Genomic DNA, 17,754 nt, shown 5'->3' with positions numbered 1-17,754 from the left:
TCGAGCATTTATGTGAAAGCAAAAGTACGTAAGTGCTGGGTATCTCCGCTGGAATGCATCTATATCAGGCTGAGCCTACATTTAGTAAGACCTGAGCAGCACCATCCCTGCTTCCTCTGCATGTGTTTCTGGATGAGTGTTAATCCACACACAGCCTGTTACCACAGAGGTTGTTATAAGCTTAAGTGCCTAAATCAGGCTTTGTAGAGAAAAAACACCCCCATTTTAACAGCAGGACAAAAACCAACACTAAACAACAATTATTCACACCAGAAAAAGATATCACAGAATCACCAGCATGTATTAAACCACTGAAAAGGTATTTCTGCTAAATTTTCATCCTTATCACGTGCGAGACAAAAGGTAAGCCTCAAAACAGCAGTCAGAATGTCACAGTCAGAGCCCTTACACCAAGACCAAAATCCAGGCAGGGCACCAAAGGCAAAGCTCTCTTCACCTGGACTAACAAGGAATCCTAAGCTATAAAGCTTGTTTACTTCAGGGCAGATGACAGATCATATTTCAGCCATGGGAAATAAAGTCTAGTTATCTGGTAAAGACACGAGGGAACAGTGCCAGTCTCATTGGAGAAAGCGCACACACACAGATTGCCTCCTTTCATTAAATGCATTTGAGTCTAAATATTGCTTTAGCATCTTGGGTTCTAGCAGTCAGAGCTTGCCAACTGGAAAAGGACACACAGAAAACGGCAGAGCAAGATGTGCTAGCTTCAAGCTTCCAACACAGAGCACCAGATAATAGAGGGGCAGACACGCATCTGACAGTATCCTTTAATCAAAGAGTCCTGTTCAATCATCTCTAAAGTCAATGGGCTATTACGGTTCACATCTGTGTGGCTTCCCAAGGAAAGTGAGTTGGCTGCCTTTCCAAAGGCTGTAATCAGTGCATGGGGAGCTGTAAGGCTCTGCAGAAACAGAGCAACAAGCAGCTATTACTCAGGTTTGTAGATTGGTGCTGCTGAGAAGTGAACACTGATGCCTTCTGCTGTTCAAACCAAGGTAGTCTGCAAAGCCTGAAGCCTCTAAAACTAAGAAGCTCATCTGTACCTGAACCTAAGCATCATTCCTAAGAAATGGAGAGTGTCTCTTCTGTTTATTGTCATGTGAATTAATCACATGCACAGGAAATCACGGGGAGAGTGCATATACAGAGAAAATAAGAAATAGAGCATACAAACAACCTAAACACAAACAAGTTTGTCAGTTCTATCGCATTAATAGGACAAATGAGGGCCAGAAACCACACATCAAACAAAGCAGTCATCGTTCTCAAAGAACAAGCTCTAGATATACAGTATCTACAGAAGTACAGAATAGAGACAAGCTCAAGGCGCAGGGACACCTTTCTTCCTCCCACGCTGCTTTTGTTTCTCTCAGCCCTCGGAGAACAAGGGATGCTCACAGTCCATCACCAGCAGTTCCAGATGGGCTGAAAGGCCACCAGTTGGGAACACCAACACGGAAACGTGGGACAAGCAGCTCCATTTCCAGGAGGGACATGAAGCCGACCACATCATGACCCTGCGATTGCCAGCCTGAGCCAGGCACATTTTGAGCAGCTATTGAAAGAGGCAGCACCACTATTCAAATGTTTGTTTCACTTTTATTTGCAATAGAGAGATGCTAAATGCATCAAAAGTACATTTCAATATGAAATCAAATAGTTGGGATACTGGTAATGACTAAAGACAAAGCTTCCTTAGTTCCTCTCCGCAGTCCATGAAAGGGAAAGCACGGCCAGGCCTGAAAACCAGACCACGCAGTGTGTGTCCTTTGGTGCACCTCTGAGGAAGCATTCCAGGTGATTCTGCTATCCTTTGTGCCTTCCTGCTCAAGCCCTTATTGTTTCTTTTTGCTTTCCTTCTTGCTTCTCAGCTGAGCAGCACTTGCCTTGGGTTTCTTCACCATCTCCCACGTCTTAGACTCAAAACCCTCTGAGTCCTGCAAGAAGCAATTGGGAAACAGTCAGGGAGCTTTCTAACAACTGGCTGACAACTGCTTTGGGAGCTCAAGTCACCTGACCGAGCAGCTTTGGGAGACCAGCACAGGAAATCGCCTTCCTGACCTCAGGGCACATTAGAAACTCCACATCTGTCAAGTTCCCAAAAAACCCATGCAAACCAGAGCCTAAAGTCCTCTCTAGCAAGGTGGTCCATGCTGGGAGGGTGGACCCTCTGCCTGGCAGCTCATAGGGCGCAGCAGCAGCTGCAGGATAGAATGAGCTGGCACCTCAAGGCTGCTGGCGTGCGGAAGGAAGGACAGAACCAAGTGCAGCACTCTCAGCAGTGCCGGGGCACACTGCCGTAGGCAACAGCTACAGACAGTTCCCTCCCAGCCGACTGCCTGAGCATTCCTATCAATCTCACACAGCGCTACTTACTGCCTTTGGGGACTTGGAAGCTGGCAGGATGATGGCCAGCACACACAGGAGCTGGAAAGGGGCTCCAAACAAGAGTCTGTAGCGCAGCATGTTCTCCAATATCGTGGGCTCAGGGATCTCAGGTGGTGAGAAATGCAGTTCAGCAGCCATAGCGCAGACAGCTGCTGCTCCACTGCTCTCACAGAGGCTGCGTGCTGTAAGGGGGGAAAAAGGCATCATTAGTTTCAGGCACTGCAATGGGGTTACTTCCTGCGAGCAAACATTTCCAGGCTGACTTAGAGAGGTGCTGGGAAGATATCCAGGGCCTACTGACCCGAGAACAGAGGGACAGCAAACTTGCATTTCAGTTGCCTTTGCCCGCCTGCCTAGGAAAAGAGCCCTCAGCCTTCAGTACTGCTGCACTTGCAGGTGGGGCGAAGAGAAGCAAGAGAGGACGGGTGGACATCAAATAAGGGAAGAGCTTAACAGACAAGAATAAACCTATCCCTGAGCTCCATCACACATGCGTGACCACTGCCTTATTAATACCAGTATTATTCACAGAATTAAAGTTTCCCATGTTCACGTACCTGGTTGTGGACGTGTTTGCTGTCTTGCTGCTGCTGTGCTCTACAACGCCAGACACAGAAATAAAGTGCGCAGAAAGCTGATCTGTTGAAGACAGAGGAGTGAGCTGTGCTTAACCAACACTGCTTCAGCACACGCTTACAGTAAGGCACACCTACCTTACAATGGCCACGCAGGAAGCTCCAGACACAGCTCCGGACTGTTTCCATGAAGCCCAATTGCATTTCACAGCCACTCACGCTCTGCTCCTCGACAATCTGCAACAGAAAAGTCACAAGATGCAAATCCCATCCCTCGGAGATGTCACAGACCTCTGCACTCATGAAGCAGCAAGCATGTCATTGGGTGAGAAAGCAGATGTGTGCTTACCGAGTGAGCGCTGTTTGCTGCCATCTGCTGGTAGGACCCCACCTAACTCTAAGTACGAACACTAACCTATGCCTAACTCTAAAACAGGAACAGAAACCTACACCTAACACTAAAACATGAACAGTAACCTACAGCTAACTCTAAAACAGGAACAATCATCTACTAACACTAAAACGTGAACAATAACCTACTCCTAACTAAAAAACGCAAACAATAACCTACTCCTAAAACTACAACTAAACTTAACACTAAAATCCACAATAGAAATAGGGTTCAGATGGAACCGGGGGCCCGCAGAGATCTCAAAGGAGGAGCTGATGTTAAATGAAGCCACCCGGCTAATGCCGGGGGCGGGGGCCACGCAGACGGTAAGGAGCCCAGCGCCTGGACCAGTGATGGCAGAGCTGAGATGGTAAGGATGTGGGGCCTGGCACGGTGGTGTGGTGCCAGGCCAGCTGTGCCACGGGCAGATCCACCTCCATGGGCTCATCTGGAGGCGGATCCACCTCCATGGGCTCATCTGGAGGCGGATCCACCTCCATGGGTTCATCCGGAGGCAGATCCACCTCCATGGGCTCATCTGGAGGTGGATCCACCTCCATGGGCTCCACGGAGGTGGTCATGCCGCTGGTCCAGGCGCGATGGGAACGGGCTCGCTTGCCTGTCTGCCACCTGATGGTCATGGCGGGCCCCCTCCTCCTCCTCTTCGACCCTGCAGTCCCCGGCTCCATCTTCCCACCTAAATCGTGGGAATCCTCCAGCCTTGCTCTCTTGGCTTCTGACATGGCTGTCAACGTCCAGAGCTCTCAGAGGCGAGTGCGTTGCGTGGGGCAACGGTGACCAAGGTGACCAAGGTGACATGGCCAGGGTTCTAACATGGTGGACGCACTGCTGGCACTGCTGGCACTGGCGTTCCACATGGTATGAGGAGGGGGCTGGAGGACAAGGCACGGCACGGGAGCCAGAAGGCACTGCCTGTGCCCAGCGGGCAGCCCTTCTCTCCGGCAGCAAGAGGCCACAGAGGAGCTGGCCCTGAGCAAAGGGCCCTCGGCCTCCTTCATCCTCCCCTTTCTTCCACAAGGGAGTCTTTTGGCGCTGCCATACGCAGCACGCAGCACCACGCTGATCTGATGGGGCTCCTGAGCTCAGCGCCAACAACAGCAGGCTCCAAAGGGCACCTGACTACGCCTGCCTGCTGGGACACACCAGCTCTGCTCTCCCTGTTCCAATCCAGAGCCTCTCCTTGTAACACCTCCGACTCCATTTGCATCCACTCACTCTGATTACATCCCACATCCGCACACCGTGCTGGAACACACACGGGGCCACGCTGCCTCACCGACCCTCAGTGGGGACCCACAGCCGTACAGCACCATCAGCACAGCAGAACCGGGCCGTGCTCCTGATGATGCCACTTGTCTAGCCTCCCTCTCGCTGCCCCCATTCTGCTCAGGCAGCCGGTCCCAGCAACAAACACCAGCACAGAACTGCAGCCCCGACTCGTCCCGCTCACTGACAGCCAGAGCAAGGACATGTTACACACCTTCCTTCAGCTCCGATCACCTTCCCGGCGCCACCATGCCGCCATGGCCCGGAACTGCTCCCGCCGGCACCAAGCGCTTCCTGCCCCTCCATCCCCCGCTCCTCCTTTCCCTTCACTTTCCATCCGCACTCAGGACGCAGATCTCAATGGAGGTGGCTGCAGAAGATCATCAGTGCAGGCAATCAATGGCTCGTGCTGCGCTTCACTGCCTTGTGCTCCTCACTGACTGCTCTGTTGTGCCCTTTCCTAACCCTGCAGGATCAGGATGGCCCGGCTGGCTTTACTGCAGAGCCTCATCATCTGAGTCTGGAGCCTTGGGGGAAAAGCTCAGCAGCTGCCGAGGGAAGATTTCATGCCGTGTCCTGCACACAGCCCAGCCCTCCTTGCTCTGCGCTCCTGGCATCCCCTGCAGCCCCTGTGCTGTGACCAACATGATTTGTGCTCGGACCCAACGCCCTCCCTGCTGCCGGCCCTCCCCCATGCCCATGTGCTGCACCCACAGCGGCTGCCCCAGCCCCACAGCCCCGCAGCCTCCTGCAGGCAGCACAGCCCCGGGCACCGGGCTCAGCCCCAGCCCCCAAGGTGCTGCTGCATGGGCTGAGCCCAGACCCACAGCTGAGATGCAATGACCACTCATCAATATTTGGTTTCCCTCCTTCACATCCAGGTCCTTTGCTGCACACAGCCCAACAATCCTCTCTTTCACCTCCGGCAGCGCTGCTTGCTGCCATGCAGGCAGCAGGAGGCAGTGCCTTGTAGCTCATTGTACCGAGTCCACTGTGCAGGCTTGTGGAAGAAGGTGCCAATTGAAAATGGCCACCAGACACTCCTGGCATCCAGCCTCTCCTCTTTGGGCTCTGGCTCAGCAACGTGCCCTCGCAGCACCCTGGCACTAAACACGCAGCGCTGCCCATCGCGCGCTTGAAGCCATTGGAGCTGAAGCAGCGCCGCGCGGCTCAGGGCCCTCCCGGCTCACGGCTCAGCTCTGTGCCCGAGGCGCGTTCACCTGCAGCCCTCCAGCTGCCTGTCCTCCTCCACGCGTGCAGCTGGGCTTCCCGGGGCAAACAGCAACACACGGTGCATCAGAAGGCTGAAAGAGTCAGCCGGGAAGACAGACAAGCTCAAGAGGCTGAGTGCAGGGACACCCTTCTTCCTCCCACCCTGCTTCCTCTCCCTTGCTTTCCTCTCAGCCCTCGCAGAGCAAGGGGATGCTCACAGTCTGTTGCTAGCAGTTCCAGTTGGGCTGAAAGGCCACAGGAGCAGAACACCAACAGGGAAACGGGGGAAAAGCAGCTGCATTTCCATGGAGGGACCTGAAGCCGACCGCTTCATCGCCCTACGATGGCCAGCCCAAGCCAGGCACATTTTGAGCAGCTACTGAAAGAGGCAGCACCAGTTTTAAAAAGTTTGGTTGGCTTTTATTTGAAATGAAGTGATGCAAAATGCAACTAAAATACATTTCAACACAAAATTAAGTAGGTAAGATACTAACAATGACTAAAGACATGGTCAGCTAATAATCAATACGTTGAAACAGGGATAGAGCTGAAGCACCCTGAAGGAATGCAGCGTCTCCAGCTCTTGCCATACATCAAGTCCTGCACAGGTGAAGCCCTCTTCTAATGCAGCACAAGCCCTTCCCTTCCAGCTTCCTTCCTTCCTCTCCATTGTCCACAAAAGGGAAAGCACGGCCGTGCCTGCAATCCGGACCATACTGACCGTTGACTTTGGTGCCACCTCCGAGGAAGCGTTGCAGGTGGTTCTGCTGTCCTTTGTGGCTTCTTGCTCAAGCCCTCATTGTTGCTTTCTGCTTTCCATCTTGGCCTTCTTCCCCAGCTGAGCAGTGCTTCCCTTGCCTCAGCTTTCTTCACTCTCTCCTATGTCTCAATCCCCAAACTCTCCGAGTCCTGTGCCCTGTGCCCTTTCCTGTGCCCTGGCTTGTGTCTCTGAACATTGGGAGAGGGCTCCTAAGCTCTGTCCCTACACTGGATCAACTCCAGCTCTTCCTCCAACCAGCCCATAACCCTTCCACGCCTCATTTTTCTTTCACTTGCAGGGAGTCTGGATTCCCACCATGGGAATGAATGGAAGAAAGTACGCTTGAGGAGCAGAAGTTTGTGTTTGGCTGTGCTCAGATCTTCCTCCCAAGAGATGCTCTTCACGTCTTTCTTGTTTCCTTTCTGCTAGAAGCTGAAGCAAACAGGCTTGCAGTGAAGCATGGCCTTGCAGGAAGGCAGGACACTGGTGTGGAGTGTGGCCCAGCTGTGAAGAGAGCTACAGACACACAGCAGGCATCTGGGTTCTGGGTCCAGTCTTTCTAGTCAGGCTTGCTGTCTGTCCTTTCTTGCGACTGTTGTCACTGCATGTTGCTTGAGGTCTTGCAGTTGGAGGATTCTGTGATTCTGTGCCAGTTTGCAGATTGAAGGTAGTGCTGGAATCATTAAATCTTGCAGCTTCCCCTTTCTTGGTTCTAACAGGGAGAGGTGCTGAGCCAAATGGCAAGATCTACGTGAAAGCTGCTCTCCAGGCTGGAGGGCTTTCTGGAACAGCAGGTCCCAGGACAGGGGGACGACCTTCCCCTGCAGTTGACAACCACTCCTTCTGCAGGACGGTGGCTGCAAGAAAGCGCAAGGGAGTGGAGGAAGAGGAGCAAAAAGCAGAGCTGTGGCCTGCCAAAAAACACGCGAAGGTGGAGCGCAGTGTGGCAAAGGCCCAGAGCCCACATCAGAGCAGAGGCAGTGTGCCATCTCCAGAAGCACATCCTGGGCTAGAAGTAAGAAGATGCTGTTGTAGCTGCCTTGGTGAAGCACTTCCTTTATCAAGTGCATGGAGTTTGCTTGAGGTTTGCTTTGCTTTTTCCTTCTCTGGACAGAGAAGGGAAAAGAGTTGAAGGCTATCCAGTCCATGTCCTTGACCATGACCATGCCACAGTGCGTGACCCCCTCTTTTCCCTTTAACCCCACGTCCCACTAGAAACCTCCTTCCCTGAGAGGCTTCCTGGCCTGTTTTCATGGTACCCATGTTTCCGCAGTTTTGCTGTTGACAAAATGAATTTCTCTTTTCTTGCACTACACCCAGAGTTCATTCCTTCTGATATCTTTTCCTATAGAGTCTGTTTCTCAAATAAAGGCTCTTTCATTTGCCCATCGGGGGAGGACAGACCCTTTTGTCTGAAGTGGAACTACTTAATCTATCCCATGCTCTCTGTTACTTTTGGTACTGCATGTGTTTCCCAGGCAGCATTTCACCATGTACAGACTGGTGTACATTTATGTGCCTGAGTGATTCATCCACAGCGTAACTGGGGAGGTGAAAGTCAGTGTGAGAAAGTGAATGTGATTCACACTCTCTCAAGTATTGCTTTAAGATGTTTTAAGATGATCTTTATTTGTGAGGTACAAAGTGCTCTCTGAGGCCTCTTCTAAAATGGTCCAGCTAGCAGTTACAGGTTATTGTCTTATGTTTTTAATTCAGTGCTGCTTTTCTTAGATGCCTGTTTCTGCCCTGGGGGGGGGGGGGGGGGGCGGCATTGATGCCTGTTGGGACCGGGGGCTGCTGGGCTTGTCAGAAACCCCCAGTTAGGAAGCTTGACTGTGAGCTGTAGATGCTGGTATTGTCCTGGACTTGTTTAGCCCATTTTTTAGCTTCAGCGCGGCGCCTGCAAAGAGAGGAACGTGCTGAGGGCACAGGAGAGCCCCTGCTCTGCTTTCTCACAGCGCATGGCAAAGAGCCACCCTCAGCTCCCAGCCTGTCTCTGGCCCAGCAGTAAGGATGGGCTGAAGCCAATGACAACATCTAACTGCGTCAATCACAGACCGTGTGAGCCAACAATTAACTGGTCTCTTTACGCTGCTTTAACTAGAAACGCCTCCTGGCCCACAGCAGCCCTACAGAAAAGAGTTGGGCAGGATGGGGATGGGGGTCAACAACTCACTTTCTGTTCCTGTACCAGTAAATAAGAAGCCAGCACAGAAGCATCCCCAGCAATAGGGAATCAAGGAAGCTCCAGCAAGTATCAGGTAGAACTTCCAACCAACTTTAACTTGCTCGGTGTTTGCACGCCCTGCACCAGGCACACCTGGAGCAACAACATGGTCATTGCTTTGTCTCGTGCCCTAATGGAAATCTCAAGGAGGTCTGACATTGCTACACAATTCTTTTCCATTTTGTTGGCCTCCTGGAACAAATGAAAATCCTCAGGCTGCAATGCTTCCCCGATTCCAGGGGATGCAAAGGGAACTCCCAAAGGCACCGCGCATCGAGGCACTCTGGAGCCTCTATTTTGCCTCTCAGCTTTGGGTACGCTCTGGCTCTGCCAGATTTGCTCCTTCTTCTCCATCATGCTCTAACATTTCTTTTGCACTCACCTACCCTTGCCTTGTGAGGCTGGGTAGTGCTGCCGCAGGCCGGCACACCGTGACCCTTTGGGACACGTCGTCTGACTAAACAAAACTCATTAGAGCAGAAGGAGAGTGTGTGCATCTGTTTAACCAGTTGCTGCTAAGAGTGATGTGGACAAGAACCACTGTCATGTTGTGCAGGGAGTGCTCCCCTGAGCTCTCCCCTCCCACTCAGACCCCACTCCTCAGGGGCAGAGTCAGGGCCCCTCAGCAGCACCTGAACCTGTTTCTCCCCTTTTCCTTCCCCCCGGCATGGGCACAACTTGCACGCTCCTGGTTTTCAGGATGTTTCTCCTGCTTATAAACTCCTGCCAGATCGCTGCTTACCTGGATTCCTCAGAAAGCGATAGACCCAGTTGTGGTGGGCTTCCCCAGGATTGGACAGCGCTGTGAAGAATGAGAGAAAGGCAAAGTCTGGGCATGGTGCAGGCACAGAGGAGGCAAAAGGACGAGGAGGCTCCCTCTATGCCATTGCGCCATCTGTGAGTCAGTGCATCTCTCTGGACCTCAGTTTGCAGGAGGGACCCCGCTCCAGGCTGCTGGTGTGCCTGGAGCCTCAAGGGAGGCACAGCAAGCTCCGGAATGCAGGGACTGTGTGAGGGAGGTACGTTGAAGGGTTCTATTCCATCCCATCTCTGCTGAATTTGGTTTTGGTGGCCTTGTTCCCAAAAGGACAAAGTTCCTAAGTCCCTGGGAACTGGGTGCAGTGGGAGGGGAGCAACCTCTAACCACAGCCATGGAGCTCTACCGGCGGCCCTTACCTGGAGTGCCAGCTGCTTGCCAAGCCTCTCTTTCTCCCAGAAGGATGGGCAGTGTGCGACAGATGCCTTGCTGAAATGCATCCCTGTGAGCAGGCTCTGCGTCAGTCCCTTTAGAAAGGAGGTAAGAGAGTAGGGCTGTAAGTAACTGCTTCTCATCAGGAAGATGGTATCTTCAGGAGGAAGGTGATGCCGCAAGCCAGTGCAGACACAGGGGCATCACCACAGCAAGGCTCTGATCCGTCTTTTCCTGCTGTGCACACTGCAGATGCTCCATGGATATACATCTAGAAACTCAGCTTCCCAAGACTTTCACGGTTCCCACGGAAGGGGCCTCTCCTGTGCTCCTGCCCCCAGGCACAGCAGTGGGGCAGTGCTGGCAGGCAGCTGAGTGCCACCACGTTGGACTTGTTGGAAATCAGTCTGGACTGTCATCAGGAGTCGCTGTCAAACAACAAACCTCTGATGGCCCATCAGACTGAAGATCCGCACCCAACAGCAGAACGTGAATGGATCTACCAGCACTGAACTGCCTCGCTTTGCTGCCTCTCTGTCCCTCCTTCCCTTTCTTCTGTCTTTACTCTTGGTCGTCTTTCATTCTATGGCTCATCAGAGCAGCCATGGCCTATAAGAACGGCCTCTAATTGTAATTAGCCCATATTAACCCATTAGCCAATGTTACCCCCAATTGGTTGTTGTTAGTTGTTAAGAAAGCCCTCAATAAAATCCATATCTATTATTCCCCTTCCTTTTGGAGTTTGGGACCCTTTGCTTTGGAGATGGGGAAAGATTCCCCCCTTGAAAAGCACAGAGTGAGAGCAGACGTAGATAGGAAGAGAGATGGGATGGGCAGCATCCATTCTGCACTCAGATGCTGCTTGGTCTGCATGCTTCTCTTCTGCTTTTATATGAAGTTCATACATGAAGTTTATATATGAAGGCTGCAGCAAAGTGTCTCTGCTATGGAGCCCTGGAGGGAGATAGAGATGGAAAATGGGGGAGAAAGGGCAACTAAAAGCAGAACCGTGATGCCAAATGGGTCAGAAAAGTGTATAACCCCAAGGAATCAAAGGGTGAACCCCTCTCAAAGGCCTGAACCCAAGAACCAAAGATTGAAGCCCTTTTAGATGCACCCCAATGCCCAATGAGGCATCCCTGTCACCAAACCCTGAGCCCCAGGGCTGGTAGTTGTGGCTTTAAGGCCCCTTCCAGCAGTGTATGGGGAGAGCAGCTTCAGGGAAGCGAAGGCTGCAGTGGGTAAGGGATGTGAAGGGAAAATGGGGGACAAAAAGGCTCTTGATGGGTTCTCTGCTCTCTGACTTGGCTGTCTGGGATGGGGAGCAGAGCAAACCCCCACGATTCAAGAGGAAACAGAGTCCTGCTGTTCCACCTGGAGTACCACAAGTACATGGGGCTGGATGGGATCCATCCATGAGTGCTGGGGGAGGTGACAGCTGAGGCTGTTGGTGTCTGTTGGTCTGCACTGACTTCAGCAAAGCCTTCCACACCATCCGCCATGGGTTTCTCCTGGGGAAGCTGCAGCCCATTTGGGGGCACTTATGGGATCATTTTAGGGTCACTTGGGGGGATTTCGGGTCATTTGGGGTCATTTGGGGGCACTTCTGGGGTCATTGGCATGCATTGGTGCACTCTGTGCTGGGTGAGGAACTGACTGGAGGATGGGCCCAGACAGTGGTGGTTGAATGGAGCAACAGCCAGCCAGCAAACATCCATCAGATAACACCAAGTGGGGGCATGGATTGATCTGCTATGGGGTAGTGAGGGTCTTATTGCTCCCTATAACCCCCAAAGGGAGGCTGTGGTGAGCTGGGGGTCGGTCATTGGGAGGACACTGGGGTGATGTCGGGAGTGATGCTGTTGGGGTGACCTTGGGGTGACATTGGGGTGGTATTGGGGCTGTGTTGGGGTGACGTGGTGACATTGGGGCTGTGTTGGGGTGACGCTGGGGTGATGGTGTTGGGGTGACATTGGGGTGACACTGGTGTGATGCTGTTGGTATAACGTTGGAGTAATGTTGGGGAGCGATGTTAGGAGCGATGTTGGGGTATCACTGGGGTTGCTATCAGGGAGGGAGGGATGTTTTTGTTGCTGGGGGGTGACGCTGGGGGGTCATGTTAGGGTTATGTTGGAGTTATGTTGGGGTATCCCTTCGGGGGCGACATCGCTGGGGTGGAGATGGGGGGTCAGTTTGGGGTGACACCAGGGTGCAGTTCCGCTCTTTGGCCACGCGGTGGCAGCAGAGAGCTCTCCGCTCTCTTTACGACAACGAAACAAAGTCAGGTCAGCAGAACCGGACCGGAACCGCGCATCCAAATCCTTACGGAACACAAAACTCAACACTCCAATTTGCATCGTTCCCATTTACAGAGAAAACCTCATGAGAAACACCCCTCCTTTCCCACCCCCCAGAACCGACCCAGACCCATAGATACCTTCCCGAACCACCCGTGTGCTGCCCTCAAGCCTCCCCCTTCAATAGGCGACTCAAAGGGACCAGAGCCCCCCAGCGCTGACACCGCACGTCCACTCTCCCCTCCCTCCCCCAGATTAGGGCCAGACCGTGGGGGGGCAATGAGGCGGCCGCCACCCACCCCCCATCTCCGTCCCCTTCATCCAACACGAAGGGGGTGATGGCGGCAGGGGGTCGAGCCCCTTCCCACACCAACTGGCTTTCGGGTCCTCCCCCCAGTGTTTCCCACATGGCGTCAAACATGCAGCATCACCTGGAGGCGTCCCAAGGGGGGGGGGACGGCTGATGGTCGCAATTGAGCCGCTACGGGTAAAGGAAGGGGGAGCAAAGAGGAGACAGAGACACCCCCCCCCCCCCCCCGAGGAGCTGAATATGGCATTGACTGGGAGGAGGGGGGGGTGAGCGGGAGGGGTGCAGGGTGAGCCTTAATTCTTCTCCCCCCGACCCCAACCGCACCGAGAGGTCCTGAGCCTTAAGTTGTGCATGATTCACAACCCTAACCCTGACCCAAACGCCATCCCAACTGCTACATCAAACCCGAACCCTAATCCAATGCCGAAGCCAAACCCAAACCCAACCCTAACCCTAATCCAGCGCCAAAGCCTAACCATAAACCAACATAGACACAAACCCAAACCCAACATAGACACAAACCCAAACCCCAAACCTAAAACCAACTGTGCCTCAAACCCAAACCCAACATAGACACAAACCCTAACTCCAAACCTAAAACCAACCCTACCCTAAACCCAAACCCCAAACCTAAAACCAACTGTGCCCCAAACCCAACATAGACACAAAACCAAACCCCAAAGCTAAAACCAACCCTACCTCAAACCCAAACACCAAACCTAAAACCAACCCTACCCCAAACCCAAACCCCAATCCTAAAACCAACACTACCCTAAACCCAAACCGAACACAGACACAAACCCAAACCCCACACCTAAAACCAACCCTACCCCAAACCCCAAATCTAAAACTAACCCTACCCCAAAACCAAACTCAGCATAAACACAAACCCAAACCCCAAAGCTAAAACCAACCCTACCCCAAACCCAGACCCAACTGAGACTCAAACCCAAACCCCAAAGCTATAACCAACCCTACCCTAACACAAACCCCAAACCTAAAACCAACCATACACCAAACTCAAACCTCAAAGCTAAAACCACCCCTAGCCCAAACCCAGTCCCCAAAGCTAAAACCAACCCTACTCCAAACCCAAACCCCAAACCTAAAACCCCCCACAAACCCTTCTGTATTTCTATCATCATTAAGGAACACCCAAACCTTCCAGGACCCTTCCAACACAAGCCGATCCACGGTTCTTTGATCATCAAGGAGCCTCCGAAGGAGATCATGCCATCCCAAACCATTCCCTGGTTCTTAATGACCTTCAAGGACTATTGATGAGAGGTTGACCTCTCGTCTTTGACCCAGCTCCTTCACTTAGTCTGGTCAAAACCAGTTTCTTTGGCTACCCTTCCCTTATGTATACCCAGCTGTATTCTCTTAACTATAGACCCAGCTGTATTGTAACTATAGCAATGTCTACATGTCCTACTGATCCTTTTCTTCTGACATTCTCCAAAGCCAAGGATACTTCATCTTCAAGAAAGAGCCCTATTTACCTGATTCCTACTTTCATACTGATAAAGGGTTAAGGAAATAAAGTGGACGTCACTGTGGGAGTCTACTAGAAGCCACTCAGCCTGGACAACAATACAAATTATTCTTAATTCTTTAAAGGAGTATCTCAAGAAGAGCCTCACTTGTCCTAATGTTTCACCGGCTTCCTAGAAGTTGACGTGGTGTAGCACATAGCCAGTGGGCTCCATGGTTTTCATGGCCAACTGCCTGTATATGAAAAACTGCAAAATGAGAATTTATTTCAGGAGAGTCTGGTGTCCCTAACTACCCTCCATCAATAGTGGCAGTAGAAAGAGCGAAAGTCTGACAGTAACAAACTTCTCTTTGTGCTTTGCCAACTGAGAAGAGAGAATAGCCAATACCATCTGAGTCAAACCAGGTGTGATTGTCAGGCCACCATCTCTTGGTGTTGTGCTCATCATCTTGAACTGAAGTTTGTAGCCCACTTTGCCATAGTAGTGGTGCTAAGCAAAAAGATGAAGGCCTGCTTGTAATGACAGCCTCCAATTATCTGCTCAAACACAGCTGTGGGGAGACTTTGTTGGCAATGGCCCCACAGGGACCAATAACAGGTCCAACTTTCTTGAACATTTCTGGACAGCATTTTGTCTGTACCTCCATCGTTTGCTTACAGCAGTCTTCTCTCAGTCCCCAAAGTTCACGGACACCACATACGCTGTGGGGCTCATTACAGTGCAGAAAGACCTAACAAGCCATTTCCCTCAAGTCTTCAAGGCCTGAACTGCTCCTTAGGGAGGTCTCGGTGTTGCAGATGACGGTTTCAAGGATCACTGCCCAAAAAAGGAGATGTCCTATTTAAGGGTATTTTGTCTTACAGCAGGCACTGAGATGTCACCGAGTGCAGCACAACCCGTGTGACACAGATGGCAGCTCTGCCAGGGAGAGGGAGGTACAGCCAGCATGGGGGTAGCATTGGGGATCCAAGAGGGAAATGTAGTCAGTGAGAGCTGATAACTGGAGTGTGACTGCAACAGTCAGAGATGGGAATGAATAGTGATGGAGGAGAAAGAAGGATGTGCAAGAGGAGGGATGCAGGGGGCCAGATGCTTGTGGCCAGATGTGTGGTCAGTGCTGGTCTGGCTGGGTGTGTGAGAGGCATGGGAGGGAGCTGAGTCCCCTCCAGGAGCCAGGACTACAACCTCAGGATAAGATGCCTGAATGGATTCAGCTGAATCCCGTCCCTATGGAAGTGTAAATGTGTCCTGCAGAGCCAAAATCCCTGCATCCCAGGGCACTGTGCCTGGGCAGGGACTCAGCCACCAGCCAGGCTCAGCACTCAGCCTGCCCGAGGAGCTGAACAGGTATCTGTAGGGAGACGTGGGGGGGGGGAAGGAGACCTCCAGCAGCACTGGGGCCTTTTGCTGCTCGGGGTGCTGCATGAGGCTGGAGGCTCACAGCTGCACTGCTGCTCAGGGCATTGCAGAAGGGACTTAAAAAAAAAAAAGAGGACCAAACATGGGAATTCCTGCCTTTTGTTCATTTTCCTACCGTTAGGGTAGGGATGACCGGAGAAATGAGAGACAAGCTGTATATATTAACACAGCACTGAGACTGCTGTGCTGTAGCTTTGGAGATGAGTGGGTTTGTGAGCAGCATCCTCATGCTCCATCAGCCTTTCCTGGCTCGATGGACACAATGAGCATCAGGTTTGAACTGCCTCCTCTGCAGCCAGAGCTCCAGCAGAGCAGAGCTGCATCTCTCCAGACGTGAGTGCATTTCCTATTCCAGCACACGGGCTGAGAGCAGCTGCTCAGAGCTGTGGAGAACACATTCTGTGCAGCTGGGAAATGAGCTGTATTTCTTTTAATGAGACTCCATCATCAGGACACTTGGTTCTCTCTATAAGAGAGAGGTCCTTCCAAACTGTGAACTGCCCTGCAGGATGCAAGTATTTGCCCTAGCATCTCTCTGTTACCAGAAAGCCCAGGGAGATTATGTGGAGAGATGCTAAGAAAGACATCACATTCTACAACTAAAACTGACCACTCCTGTCACTTTACAGTGTACCCACCTGGGTGGTTCAGGGTCGCCTCCTCCAGAGCCGACCAGCAGAGGCCTCTTCTCCTCTCCTCTTCCATCCACATTCCAACTCATGACAACAATCTTAGGCCGTGGATATGCGCCAACATTTCTATCGGAATATGAAAAAGGATTGGATTATACAGAAGGAGGAAGGTCACCAAGGAACAGTACAGGTTTGTGCCAAGAGAAATCTCATCTAACTCTTTTTTTTTCTTCTGGGATGATTCCCCATGTCCAGGATCAGCAGATGCCCAACAGCAGCTCCATCAGCGAGTTCCTCCTGCTGCCACTGGGAGACACGCAGCAGCTGCAGCTCCTGCACTTCTGGCTCATCCTGGGCATCTACCTGGCTGCCCTCCTGGGCAACGGCCTCATCAGCACAGCCGTAGCCTGCGACCGCCGCCTGCACACCCCCATGTACTTCTTCCTCCTCAACCTGGCCCTCCTCGACCTGGGCAGCATCTCCACCACTCTCCCCAAAGCCTTGGCCAACACCCTCTGGGACACCAGGGCCATCTCCTATGCAGGATGTGCTGCACAGCTCTTTTTCTTTTTCTTCTTCATCTCAGCAGAGTATTCCCTTCTCACCATCATGTCCTATGACCGCTACGTTGCCATCTGCAAGCCCCTGCACTATGGGACCTTGATGGACAGCAGAGCTTGTGCCACCATGGCAGCAGCTGCCTGTGGCTCTGGGGTTTTCAATTCCCTGCTGCACACTGCCGGTACGTTTTCACTGCCTCTCTGCCAAGGCAATGTTGTCAACCAGTTTTTCTGTGAAATCCCCCAGATCCTCAAGCTTTCCTGCTCTGGCTCCTACCTCAGGGAAGTTGTGCTTCTCATTTTTAGTGCTTGTTTAGTCTTTGGTTGCTTTGTTTTCATAGTTGTGTCCTATGTGCAGATCTTCATGGCTGTGCTGAGGATGCCCTCTGAGCAGGGACGGCACAAAGCCTTCTCCACGTGCCTCCCTCATCTGGCTGTGGTCTCTCTCTTTCTCATCACTGGCTTTTTTGCCTACCTGAAGCCCCCCTCCATCTCCTCCCCACTCCTGGATCTGACAGTGGCACTTCTGTACTCAGTGGTTCCTCCAACACTGAACCCTATTATCTACAGCATGAGGAACAGGGAGATCAAGCATTCTCTCAGGAAGGTTTTGCAATAAGCACAATTCCAGCTTCAATAAAGTGCACATCTTCCTCGCAGGATTCACAGTGATGGTTCTTCGTGTTTTATGCATCTTTGATTGTTTGATTATGTGAGATATAGCAATGTGCAAAAAAATGTTATTGAACTTATAAATAAAAATTTATTCCACTTCTTTCCCACCTACTATCCATTTTCTCACTCCAAGAGCTCATGTAAACATGGAACCAGATTCCCCGAATAGGTTAAGAGATAAATAAATAGCATTCAAAATACGCTTTTCCTTAGCTCTTCTTTTATCCGACTTTGTCTGGATCTGGGGAAGGTACAGCCACAGATAGAAGCACAACTAGTTCTTTTCATTCCTCCTCTCTTTGCACTGCCACA

General features: G+C 51.9%; 1 protein-coding gene across 9 annotated transcripts; it reads right to left on the bottom strand.

Annotated features, from left to right (window-relative positions):
* Positions 1-1,603: 1,603 nt before the first annotated feature.
* On the bottom strand, positions 1,604-10,776 carry LOC146759535 (protein MANBAL-like). Of its 9 annotated transcripts, none has more exons than XM_085510740.1 (6): positions 10,041-10,776; positions 9,607-9,666; positions 3,126-3,224; positions 2,970-3,051; positions 2,401-2,594; positions 1,604-1,961 (listed from the first exon to the last, which is right to left on the bottom strand). In XM_085510740.1, the coding sequence occupies exons 5-6, from the start codon at positions 2,548-2,550 to the stop codon at positions 1,860-1,862; spliced, it is 252 nt and encodes an 83-aa protein (XP_085366866.1). In that variant the 5' UTR covers positions 2,551-2,594; positions 2,970-3,051; positions 3,126-3,224; positions 9,607-9,666; positions 10,041-10,776; the 3' UTR covers positions 1,604-1,859. The 9 variants fall into 9 exon arrangements, 8 of the variants coding, with proteins under 8 accessions (XP_085366866.1, XP_085366862.1, XP_085366868.1 ...); XM_085510736.1 differs by having other exon boundaries at positions 2,970-3,009; XM_085510742.1 differs by lacking the exon at positions 2,970-3,051.
* Positions 10,777-17,754: the final 6,978 nt, after the last annotated feature.

The sequence above is a fragment of the Coturnix japonica genome, chromosome 10, assembly GCF_054131305.1.
Source record: "Coturnix japonica strain WE chromosome 10, WE-NBRP24, whole genome shotgun sequence".
Taxonomy (NCBI): Eukaryota; Metazoa; Chordata; class Aves; order Galliformes; family Phasianidae; genus Coturnix; species Coturnix japonica.
This window is presented reverse-complemented; position numbering and strand designations above follow the sequence as displayed.

Bases quoted from the DNA above. Each gene is read 5' to 3' on its own strand.
- LOC146759535 (XM_085510735.1), bottom strand. From the start codon at position 3,360: ATGGCAGCAAACAGCGCTCACTCG. The intron at 2,595-2,969 runs GTACGTGAACAT...CCCCCCTTACAG, and splicing joins GCAAACACGTCCACAACCAG to CACGCAGCCTCTGTGAGAGC. The intron at 1,962-2,400 runs GTAAGTAGCGCT...TGCTTCTTGCAG, and splicing joins CTTCCAAGTCCCCAAAGGCA to GACTCAGAGGGTTTTGAGTC.